The sequence below is a fragment of the Lycorma delicatula genome, chromosome 1 (assembly GCF_047948215.1).
Source record: "Lycorma delicatula isolate Av1 chromosome 1, ASM4794821v1, whole genome shotgun sequence".
NCBI lineage: Eukaryota > Metazoa > Arthropoda > Insecta > Hemiptera > Fulgoridae > Lycorma > Lycorma delicatula.
Genome location: NC_134455.1, coordinates 326484362 through 326497103, shown reverse-complemented (window position 1 = coordinate 326497103; position 12742 = coordinate 326484362). Strand labels below are relative to the sequence as shown.

At 32.6% G+C, this 12742-nt stretch overlaps 1 protein-coding gene across 4 annotated transcripts in view; it reads left to right on the top strand.

Moving 5' to 3' along the window:
* Window positions 1-12742, top strand: part of LOC142334226 (atrial natriuretic peptide-converting enzyme-like) — a 145791-nt gene that overhangs the window by 68946 nt on the left and 64103 nt on the right. For all 4 annotated transcript variants that reach the window (XM_075382080.1, XM_075382077.1, XM_075382078.1 and 1 more), the window contains 3 exons: window positions 82-286; window positions 5145-5825; window positions 6621-6753. In XM_075382080.1, coding sequence (XP_075238195.1) covers window positions 82-286; window positions 5145-5825; window positions 6621-6753 — 1019 coding nt within the window. The remainder of the gene's footprint in view (window positions 1-81; window positions 287-5144; window positions 5826-6620; window positions 6754-12742) is intronic.

Genomic DNA, 12742 nt, shown 5'->3' with positions numbered 1-12742 from the left:
TTGAGTTTTCTCTGTACATTTATAATTTTTTATTTTTCAACTTTTTTTATATCAGATTATTTTTTATAATTTGCTTTTTAGTACAAGAAACTACCGAGCTGCTAGCCTGGTACTACCGGCTGCGTCCTGCAGAGAGGAACGTTCACTCTTGGAGATCCTCATGCAAAACGATGAAAACGTTCTCGGCCCTGCCCTGGGTACCGTTCAACCAGCCCCGATACCTCCCAGAAGGCTACCTTCTACATTTCCGACTAAATCTGATGCCTCAACAGTGTCATCGTCTTCGGTAAGAAGTTATTACTCTTCTTTTTTTATTGAGTATTTTCAAAGAGTGTGTAAAATTAGTTTTTCAGCTTGAATGAGCATTTACTTACTCTTAAGTAATGTATTACTCGTTATACGAGTATACCTTTTACGTTTATGCTTGAAACTAAATTCATAAATACATTTAATATTCTACAGTAAGAATATTTGACTCGTCGGAAATTTGTATTCATGTTCTTAGTTATTTTTTCCTTAACAAATTTGATAAGCTTTAAGAGTTTTAATTTTTTTCTAATAAATCATAAAGATGCTAAAAAATGTTTTATATGCTAAATGTTTTAAAATAATATATTTAGTCCTTATAAGAAAGACTAAATATATTCTTTTCTTAAAACCGTTCGTTTTCACATTATCCATTATGTTTTACCCAGCAAAAGCTTTTAATTCTTCTATCACTAAGTTGTGCACGCCAGTAAAAAATGTAAACCTTGTACGACAAAGAAATTTAAATACTTTTGTTAAAATTTTGTAATTAGTGTAATAAAATGTAAGAAAGATTGCTTACTGCGTTATCTGTTGATGAAAAGTATCATGAAAAGAGCATTAGTAGAAAATAAATCAGCAGAAATGTACTTAATAAATTTTCAGATGAAATCAGTACTTTCTACAAAGAATATGTTTTAAAAATTCTTAATTTTTTTTAAACAGATCGTCTGAATCTAATAATACATTTACAATCTTAATACACTTACTTCTTCGTTTGATAGTAGTAATTGCTCAGAAATATTCGTAAATTAATCTCGCACGATTTAAGAAAATCTTATACAACTAGTTCAAGAGTTGGAATATGGATTTGCTTTTTGTATAGTATAAATTTTCATGTAAATTGAATTCGGTTAACTTCTTTTATTATACATTTTTATAGGCTTTATTTATATAAGAAAAAATAGATCCTTCTATCAAATTCTTAGTTCTTTTAAATATATTTAAAGTAATATATCAGGACAAGTTTCCCTTTATTGCAGCCTTTCTCAACCTGGGGGTCGCGGTGATATGAAACGGAGTTCGCGAAATTAGCCTACAACTTTACACGTAAATAATAATGAAATAATTTTATGAGAGAAAAGTCATTTACATCATAAACATTTTCCCGTGTATAAAGAAAATAAATTAATGAGGTGCTATCGTTTGTTTTTCATTTAAAAGTTTCCGTATACGTGGATCTATGTTAGAAATTCACAAAAGCAATTGTTTACAAGTGATTTTTTTTTCTTTTTTTGAAAGTTTTTTATTGTTAATAATTTCTGGACTGACGATTCTCTTTTCATCATAATTATTTACCTGAAATAATAGAAACAACATAAAAGTTATAATTCAACATAAAGTTGTAGTTCAACATAAAGACGATTCATATTTTAGTTTTTAGTGTAACCACAAACAAAAAGCCCTTTTCACAGAGGTAAGAGGTGGCGAAAGGAATTAATATTTTCAACGGTTCTGTGACAAAATTTTCATATTTACTTCAACGAGCAAGCCAAAACGTATCTAAATCTTTAGATGTGAATTGTAGTTGTAACGTTTTATCGGCAAACATTTCGATAAGCTAGTCGTGAATCTCAACCGGTAACTTAGCAGCTGCAACAACGCTTTCACTATGGATTCAGTACGCATCTCTTCGAGAAATCATTTTTATCTTCACCGAAATACTCCGCCAACTGAATTTTTAGCTCACGCAAATACATCTTCATGCTATCCAAACTGTGATGAATAACATAGTGTCTTCTTCATCCAGATTTTCCTGAATATAATCGGAAGCGAGTGGAAAAATATCAAAATATTGCTTTGAAGGCGAATAATTCTGATATCAAGTTTCTTAATGAAAGCATGAACTTTTTCCATCATTAATAAAATGTGTTTTATCTCATCCGAATGTGTCTCGAATGCGAATCATTATATTCAAATATATAGAAATATAAGCAAAATATATTAAGAAGTAAATTTGAGGGCAATAAACAAAAATAAATCTATCTTTAGTTATTTTTGTTGTAACTACAATGGCTGTGAGCGGTGACAATCGACACTAGCTGACAAGGAAATTTTTCTTTGTTTTCTAAATCGGCGAAATGAAAAAAGCATTAAATTTTCATAGGGAAAGAATAAAATTCATACTCACTTTGATAACATAGTGTTCAGAAAAAGAGAATCGTTTAGTATGAAGTAGGAGTTATATTGCCTCGCTACGGGAATTCCCTTTGGCAATTACGCTAATATAAAACTAAGAAGTGTCATTCTCTACGGCAAGAACGTGATTGTTGGAAAACAGCTGCATTTCCAAATACGGAACTAAATATACACATAAAACTGAGCCATAAATTCCGCTGTTCTTATGAAATTTAAGTGGTTCGTAAAAAAAGAAAATATAAGAATGTATTCGTAAATTTTCCTCCAATACACAACGCTTAAAAGTTATTGTCTATTCTCCAAATAAATTTTGTAATAGGTAGAAATAGAATAAATAGGTCTTTTAGACGTGGCCGGAATCGAATTTTAACTTTGATTATTATTTATCAAATATTACTTCAAACCTCCTCAGTTACAATTTACCTTTTCATTATTACGATATCTAACTTTTAATTCCCCGTTTATTGAACGATATCTCTCGGTGAGAATCTGGATAAGTTTTTTAAACTGAAGAATCTGTAAAGTTAATAATATATCTTAGATAAATAATAGCTCACTGATCTCAGAAACAAGGTTGATAGAATCGCTGAAGAAAAGTTGTTAATTTAACATAAATTTAATATTATTTAAACTAACTATTGAATCAATTTTTATATCGTCATCTTAAAATACATTTTTTTTTTTTTTTTAATTACTCTTGTTATAGTTATATATACATATAGATTTTACGTACTTGTAATTATTAAGTTTCATACAGTTAAATTGATAAAAACATAATCACCTCTAAAAAAAAATTACTCGAAGATTTAAATAGGATTATATTCCTGATGCCTCTAATAATGTAATACTGCAATAATTTAATTGTATGTTAGTCATACAAGCTAAAATTACCTGGGTGAAGCCTTATATGTGTACATGCAAGCAAAAATGTATATAAGAATTAAGATATATTCACGTATTCGAAAAGAGTCAGATATAGGAATAAGATTAAAATACTGTTTTATATGACGACGAAATTAACTTTGTTGCCTGCATTATTCTTTTTTCTACTACCCATCCGTAATCAAAGTGAAATTTCGAACTAGAAGTTTTATGCGGAAAGAAGCTTATCATATCTACATAGATTACAAAATTAGAATGAAAATTAAAAAAATAGTATTTATCTTAAAGCAGGGTTTAGTGGCAGTAAAACATGAAAAATAGGAAAGTCAGAAAAATAAAGAATAGAATATTTAAAATTTTATGTTAACGGATAATTTTTTACGTTGAAATCAGATAAGTTGATAGTCTATAGAATACGAAGTGAAGAGGCTTTTAAATCGAATAGGAGAAAAGTTTCTGGGTTTTTTAAAAAGAAGAAAAAAATTGATGATCCATAATTAAAGCATACAAGTTTAATGAATTCGCTTCTCTAAAAAGAGTAGAGGTTTATAGAAAACAAAGGAAAACAAAGATTACAACATATTGTAATTATGTTACACCTTCATTGATTTGAAAGTGTAACATACAGGAGAATCTGGAAGCTAGAATCGGGAAAGAAATGTTAATCGTACGACTAAAAAGAACGATAAAAAAAATAATGCGAATATTAGGTGCAACAATGTACTTTCTGAATGCACCAGTAAAATCATACGTTCTGAACTATAAATTAATAGCTACTGTCGCTTTCGAAATACTCCCTTCGAGGGTCTATAAACTAGTTTAGGCGTTATTCCCGTTTCCGGAGAGTCGGCTCTGTAACGCTTTTTTAGAAAACTTTTCATTTCCTTTATCAAATTTTGCTGGATATAAGCGATATCAGAAAACTTTTGTCCTTTTAATGAGATGTTTAATTTTTGGAACAGGCAGAGATGACAGTGGGCAAGTCAGATTAACAGGCAGACCGAAACTATTGATGTTTTGACGAATACTTATAAGCACATCACGGCTTTGCTCAATATCATGATTGATGATCCGCTTGTTAGACAATTAAAGTCTATTCCTTCAAACAAGATTTCGAAAGATATTTTCAACTTTATCAATTTTTTTACAGGCAATTAATCGTACTGATCGTCTGTCAGACCGAATTGCAACCGTCATTTTTGTTTTTGGTTACTTGCTTCTCGGGTCATTTATATCATCTGGCTTTGAACTTCTTATGCCGTACACAGACACTCGAACTTTTCAAATTATCCACATCTCGTGTGACTTTCAACAACTTCAATGTTTCAGGCAATGTAGGCAGTTTTGTCGATTTTCAGATATTTTAAGTGAAATTGTTTTTTTGCAATTGCCGACTTACAAATGGTTCTATCGGCTTGAGGTTTACAGAAGTCTTAGTTAAAACATATTCAAACAAGATCGCTAATAAGATTCCTACCGTATTACTATATGAATCACACTTCGTGACCGCTTCATTAATTAAAATGTCACATATCGTCAGTAGATTAATTATTAATCTGAACCAACAACCATATAATCAAGTATCAGAATATTTTATGGATCACTGCAATGTTATTTTTCAAAATTACGATGATTATTACCGACACTGAAGTACAGAACGTACCTCTAAAATTAAATAAGGAATTAACCCAGAAAATACAAAATCGTAAAAAGACGATAAAGATAAAATACTAACACAGGATCATGATAATTTTAGTTTAAACGTAATTAAATTAAATATTTTGTTAATTATATGTAAGGTTTTTTTTTCTTTCTAGGTTCTTGTGCCACCTCCTGTACCAGCACGACAACCCCCTGCAGTACCTGAACGAATGAAACCCTTGCCACCTCCTACATCAAGACCACCACCACCCCCAATTCAACCTCGTACGCGAGTTGGACCACCATTCAATCCTCCTCGAACCAAGCTACCTGAACCGCCTAGTATAACTCACCCGGATTTAGATAATCATAATTCTCCCGCCCCAGATTTTCATAACGCGGACAATGATCCCCGCTCGATACTTCGACGCTGTTCTCAGATCGGTGATAAACAGCCCCCTCCAAGGCCACAACCACCTCCAGTACAAGCAAGACGAGCGCCTCCACCCCTCCCTGCCACTAATGAAGATCCTTCCATAGGTAGTTGTGGGAAAATTTCTGTTAGGCAAGATTCAAATGTCTCTAGTGACAGCTTCAGTCAAAATTCCTCACCGAGTTATACCACCAAAAGCATGGAGACCCCATTGCTTGGTGGAAAGACGTCTCGTGCTGCACGCAAAGGTTGTCGCGTTGATCAGAACGGTAGCAGCACTGAAACAAGAATCGGAGATAGTGATACTCTGGATGAAAATGGTAGCAATTTGGCTCTAACAAAAAGTCATTCCACTCCAGCTAGCCTGCAGACAATCGTTCGTTTTCACCAAGCTCCTGGTTCTAACATGTCTCTTCATCACAGGGTAAATATTAATTAAAAAATTGTTTCATTTTATAATTTAACTAGATGTAACGTATTAAACAAACCTTTTAATTCTTAAATCAAATAATTTTCTTATATATATAAAAATTAATCGTATATATTTATGATATATAATTATTTATTATATACAATAAAATTATGCGATAACTTTTATTATGAAGTATGTTCAGATCATTGCGAGAGTGATTACAATGAACATCAGTTGCTGGTTGTTATTATTACTACCGCTCTCCGTGATCCAATGTTAGGGGTCTCGGCCTCTCATCTGAAGGACCCGGGTTCAAAGCCTGATCGGACATGGCATTTTTACACGCTACAAAATTCACTCATCTAGTAACTGAAACAGGGCGTAAGCCTGTTATTACTATGTAAATAAATAATAATAATAATAATAATAATAATATTATTATTATTATTATTATATTTAACAAACTAATATGATGGTAGATGGTATAACGCGTAATCCTTGGTTAACTTACTTGATTTGTTAGGTTGAGTCTAAAGAATATTTCTTTTACGATTATAATATTTTTATAGTGTGTTGCTCGGGTAAGTTTTACAGTACAAATATCAGTCATGTCTGCGCAGAGATGTAACTGAGCTAATAAAAATTATTCTAAATTCCAATATCTACCCTAAATACATTATTTCCACTTGTATTTTTATAATTGTCTATTTCTTTTATCTATCTACTTCCTGATATTCACAGTTGTAATTTTATTCCCTTTACAAAAATTATTAAATATTGTTAATTATCTTAAATTAAATTTTTCAGATAATAAGAGACATTCGTCGGCCCTCCAATCATTACATTACAAGAGGCCGTCTCCGTTTTCAGTTCGCCCAAGTTATTTTGAATGCAATTGCCTTGTTAGCCATTGCTGGTGGTCTTGCAGCCTACTTTCGAGGTAAGATATACTTTTTCTATAATAAAAAAAAAAACTTGCGACTTCTGGTATCTTATGTCAATTAAAAAATTACGTAAACAGATAAGATTATTTTATTATTCAAGCAATGTGCTAAATTGCAACATTGCAACATTGTTTAGCAATAATCATTGCTAAACAATGTTTATTGGTCAGTTATTAATTTTAAATTAGCCTGAATGTCTTAAAAATAAGAATTCTGGATCGTTAAATTTAGAAAAGGATTTACCAAAGTAATACTTCTAAGCTAAAAAAACAAAAAAATAACAAAAAAAATCAACACAAAAAAGTGAGAAAACTAAATACATAAACAGTTGATGTTTAAAAACAACGTTACTAAATTGTTCTAGAAACAAAATAATAATTTATTATGCTAGAGAATATTTCACTTTGTGACCCAACAATTATTATTATAGACCAACAATTAGATGACTTACAGTACCATATATAACGAACAGACAAATAATGAATAACTATCATTAATAATCAATCATATAATCAATTAGATTCATGTAGCCAACTGAAGAAAACAAAATAATTAACTAACCACTTATAAAAGTAATAAAATAAAATTAGAGTCATAAAAAATTGTTATTTTTATAAATCCATAAATGATTCTTCAATCTACTCATAGATTCCCCAGCCCTCAGATTAATAACAAATTAACATAATATTTGAACTTTTGTTTTTAAAGACGTTTTCTGTCTTCAAAAAAAAATTTATGACATATCCTGCAGCCACAAAATTTGTAAATTTTGTGTTAAAATAAGAAAGTCAAAAATATTCCAATTTAAAAAAATATTAAAAATCAAATAGCAGATGAAATCTCATGCCCCAAAAATGTCATTTTTACTTTTCTGGCATCATAACTTTAGAGCTATGCTGCAAGAAGAAAAGTATGGCAATCAGGCAAAAAGATAATCAGTCATGGATTATGATGGGTCCTTTGTATTTCTCGATGTTTCATGACCTAAGAAACAATAAAAAGTGGGGGATAATATTCATACATACGTTTGTACATGTGTTGGAAAGTTTGAAACTTTTGACTGGATAAACCATTTCTGATGAAATTTTATACAGAGATTTATGCATATCGTGCAATTTGTTGGCAAACTTTTGGTGTCAATAACTCCAGGGGGTGGCGAAATCTTGGTATATTTATTGGTTGTACATTTTTTAATGGAATTTTTTTTACTTTCTTTCATGTAACATAGAAAAATCAAACGATTTTCTTGGATAGTGATTTTAGAGGTGGAGAAGTAGAAAAAATAAAAATTCTGATTTTTTTCATTTTTAAGACCTGTTTTGATTTATTTAAACATATAATGATAATTCTATTCTGAAACTTCATCATAAATTACCTCTACCCCAAAAAATAAATTTTAGGTAATTTTTTTCATGTACAATTATTTTTCCACTATATAAGAATGAATAACCATTGTCAAGAAAGCATTACAACTTTGTTGTCAAATTTTTCTTTTGGTTGCCATTCAAAACTTATGATACTGAAATTTTGAGCTGACCAAATTCTGCTTGTTCAAATTACTCCTAAGCAACTTAACACTCTTTAGAAACAACTAAAATAAATTGAATGAAAGAATACCTTTTTTTGTTTTCAAGGAAACCCCAATTGATATCAAACAGTTCCAGAAACCTTCTGCCAATCACAGCCTTGATTAATTATTATAAGTTAATTAAAGTTAAAAGAAATTAATTCCCAATTTCAAATTATTAAAATTGACATATTTTAACCATTTTTCTTCAAACTTATTTTTGAAGCAAGTACAGAATTCATTCATGTCAGTCATGTCTAGGCCTTCCTGAGCCCTTTCAGTACTCTTTATTCATGAAATTTGATAGGCCTTGAAATCATCAAAAGTTAATATTTGAGAAAATTAATAATTGTTGAATTCTGCATACATAAATTTGAATTTTGTATGTATTTTCTTTCAAATATGTTTTGTACATGTCAGAATGAATTTGAAAACAAGCTTTGGTGGTGATATGTAAGATTATATGAAAGTTATAGCTTCAAATTAAAAATTTGATGTTTTTACCAATTTTTTGTTATACATGTTGAATGGCCTAAAGAGTTGGGTGCAAATATTTGTACTTTGACATGAGACCACAGTCTTTAGGCCATTCATCACGCATATGGAAAAATTGGCAAAAACATCAAACTTTTAATTTGCAGCTGACTTTCATATAATCTTACATATCACCATCAAAGCTTGTTGTCAAATTCATTCTGAGATACCATCCTAAAATTATTTTTTTACCTTTTTGTGCATTTAATTTAAGAGTGTTTTTAAAAAGTTTTTTTATATATTTTTTATTTTCTACTTTTTAGTCTTCGTAAATTTATACACAGCTGCGCTAGTACACAGGTTTGAGTGATCTTTCAAAGTTTTCATGCCTCCAATTTCCAATACCACAGACAAAAGTACAGGAAGCTTTAAAAGTCCATATATCTTAAAATATTACTGTATATACTCATACACTTGACTGGAGCAAGATGAAAAAATGGTGTTTTTTACATTTGATTCTTGCCATAATCTAGATATACACACAGCAATTTGTTTTTACATTCACCACATCCTGCTTACACACGGCACTTTCATATTTTGAATTCATACACTTTCATATAATTTGTTTTTTGTCCAGCCGGAGTGTGTTGCAGGCAATTCTTTTCTCACCGTGTGTGTGCGGTCACATGTTCAAGTTCTGTTAGCAGCAAAATTACTTTTTAATTTTTTTAATATTTTTTGAACCTTTTTTAATGGTTTTTTTTGCAGTTTTCAAGTGATTTTAATCTTAGTTTGTAATCTACATGGGGAAAATGTGCACTTCTCACTTAAGATCGAAGAGGAGTAATGACTTTTATTTACTAGCTCATAAGTATCATGAATCATCAGACATAAATATTGAATTTAACGGTTATATGAAATTTGAATTTGACGTACAAAAAATACATTCGTTCAATTTAATCAATTGAAACAATATCATAAACATGGATAATTCTTTCACTAAGAAAATATGCATGTAAACGAGGTTGCATAAATTCAAGAGGCATTTTTTTCACTTAGCAACTTAAGGGCATCTTAGCGACTTGAAAATGTTGCTGAAACGTGTTGTCATCAGGAGCAAACCTGTATACAAAATAATTTCAGAGCCAATGGATAAGTGGAAGTGCTTCAAAATTCGACTGAAATTATTAAACATATATATATATATATATATATATACATGAAGAATTGCTTCAATGGTGCATGGCACCTTAGAACCTTTTGGTAGCCCTGAATAGAGCTGTTTGGGATTTTGTAGTAGTGGCCCTGAAAAGGGCATTTGTGTGTTAATGAGATAGCCCCGAGAAGGATTACCAGAGATATCAGCTTGGATCAATGGGTTGTTGTCAGAAAGTTGCAGCTCATCCACTGGAATCAGACTGAACTTCCCCTTAGCAGCAGTTGGGTCCCCCACTACTGTACCCACTGTAGAGCTCTGCAGTTTTGGATCAGCATTGGTCATCTTCTGCCAGCATGGTCAGGGCAGTTCTCTCTGAGTTTTGATTGACAGCTCTGTCTTCAGCGCTATGCCTCCTGGGGCTTGTGGGCCAACCAGGCCTGCTGCTCCAGCAGGAATGCATCTGCCATGAGATCCCATGCTGAGCTGGCCAGGGGACTTTTTCTTCTTCTTCTTCTTCTTCTTCTTCTTGGTGAATATCTTAAAATGAATTCTCTTGCATTAGTGTACTACCGCTTTTAAATCTGCCTGCATGTGGTGGGGTGTTGCACAATCAACTGACTTGGTGGAAGGAGTTTCTGTGCAGGCACACAGGTGGACTCCAAGTTCCCCCCGACATCTTTTGACTAGCGTTGCACTCACTAATATTAAGCATAGCATGTGATAACAATACACATACATGTATGCATGCACACACAAACACACACACATCTAGAAATTTTTAAGTACAGTAGAAGTCCATTTGTCCGGCACCCAACAGTCCGGAATGACCGATAGTCCGGCATCGCTACGGAAAATTGTAAAAATTTTGGTTTTCTCCAAAAGTGTGTCTTTAAAGCAAATAAAAACGCTCGAGAGCTATTCGGAAGTTTTCGGGGTAGTTCGGGAACATCCGGAAGCGCTCGGTATTGTTCAGAAACAATTAGCGGCCGGCTAGTCTCAGTTGTCACAACAAATTCAGGTGCAGTGCAGCTCCGTTAATCAATCATGAAGCGTCTTCGCCATTTTTTTGTGCGTTGTTGTTTAGTGTCCTTTCACATCGCAGTAAACATAACTTTTGAAACTGTTTATAAAAAAAGTGATTTTCGTTCTAACTGTACAGTGGACCATGTTTTCAAAACCTAAGCCTTCGAGTTCAAAAGGAGAGAAACAAAAACACGTAACACTGACTATCAATCAGAAACTAGAAATCATCAAACGGCTAGAAAAAGGCGAGAATAGAAATGTTTTAATGAATGAGTTTAATATTGGATCATCAACTATTTATGACATTAAAAAACAAAAAGATGAACTAATGAAGTTTGCTTCTCAATCGGTAACAACTGAAAAATTGGCTTCTAGACAAACATTAAAAAAAACCAAAACTGGAACAGCTAGATAGTGTATTGTTCAAATGGTTTAGTGCAGTACTTCTGAAGGAAAGCCGGTAACAGAGCCAATGATTGTTGAAAAGGCAAAGAAATTCGGCCAAGATTTAGGAGTTGCTGAAAGTGAATGTAATTATTCTGATGGTTGGCTCAGTAACTTCAAGTTTCGGCATGGAATTCGAAGACTTGATGTAACTGGAGAAACACTTTCAGCAAACCAAAACTCTGCAGAAAAATACAAAGCGTTTGAGAAAATCGTGGCTGATAATGATTTAACACCTGAACAGATTTACAATGCTGATGAAACAGGGCTATTGTGGCGATGTTTACCAACATCTACACTAGCTGGGGGAGGAGAAAAAGCAGCCAAGGGTTTTAAAAAAAACAAAGACAGATTAACCGTTTTGCTATGTGCTAATGCGTCTGGAAACCACCGAGTGACCCCTTTTGTGATAGGTTAATCTGCAAAACCCAGGGCTTTTAAGAATGTTACACACTTGCCTGTCCAATACGATGCTCAATCAAATGCGTGGATGACTGCCGCCCTCTTTAAAGACTGGTTTTTTTAACCACTTTGTGCCTGAGGTCAAGGGATCCTTCAAAAGCCTTGGTCTACCAGAAGATACTAAAGCCATCCTTCTTTTGGACAATTGCAAAGCCCACCCGTCAGTAGATGAGTTAGTTTCTGGAAATATTGTTGCTACTCTGCTCCCACCTAACGTAACATCTTTGATTCAACCCATGGACCAAGGGGTTATTCAAAATTTTAAATGCTTTTATAGAAGATCTTTTATTCAAGGCCTGTTAAATGCCGACTGTGACGTGACTGATTTTCAAAAAAAGTTTACAGTAAAAGATGCCGTCTATGCTATTGCACTGTCTTGGAACCAGGTAAAAAAATACAACACTCCAAAAATGCTGGAGAAAACTTTGGCCAGCTGCAAACCCTGCATCTGACCTAACTCTACAGACTGATAAAGAAGAAAACCATCAAGACGCTCTGACCAAAGTTTTGGATGTCGTTAGAAGTGCTGACAATCCCTTGAAAAACCTGCCTGAAGATGAGGTAGAGGAGTGGCTTCTAATCGACGAGAATGAGCCTGTTGAACAAGAACTAACCGATGAGGACATTATCAACATTGTAGTAAACCCTCAGCCTACTCAAAATCTTGAAGAAAGTGACTCAGATGCCGAAACGGAAGAAAAGTAAAAAATCAGCTGGGCAGAAGCTGCAGAATCACTAAATAATTTTATCTCTTTTGCTGAGGCTAGTACTAGCTACAGTGCTTCAGAAATTATTGATTTCCATATCATTAGAAATAAATTTTATACTAAACGCCAAAAGTCAAGAAAACAAAAAG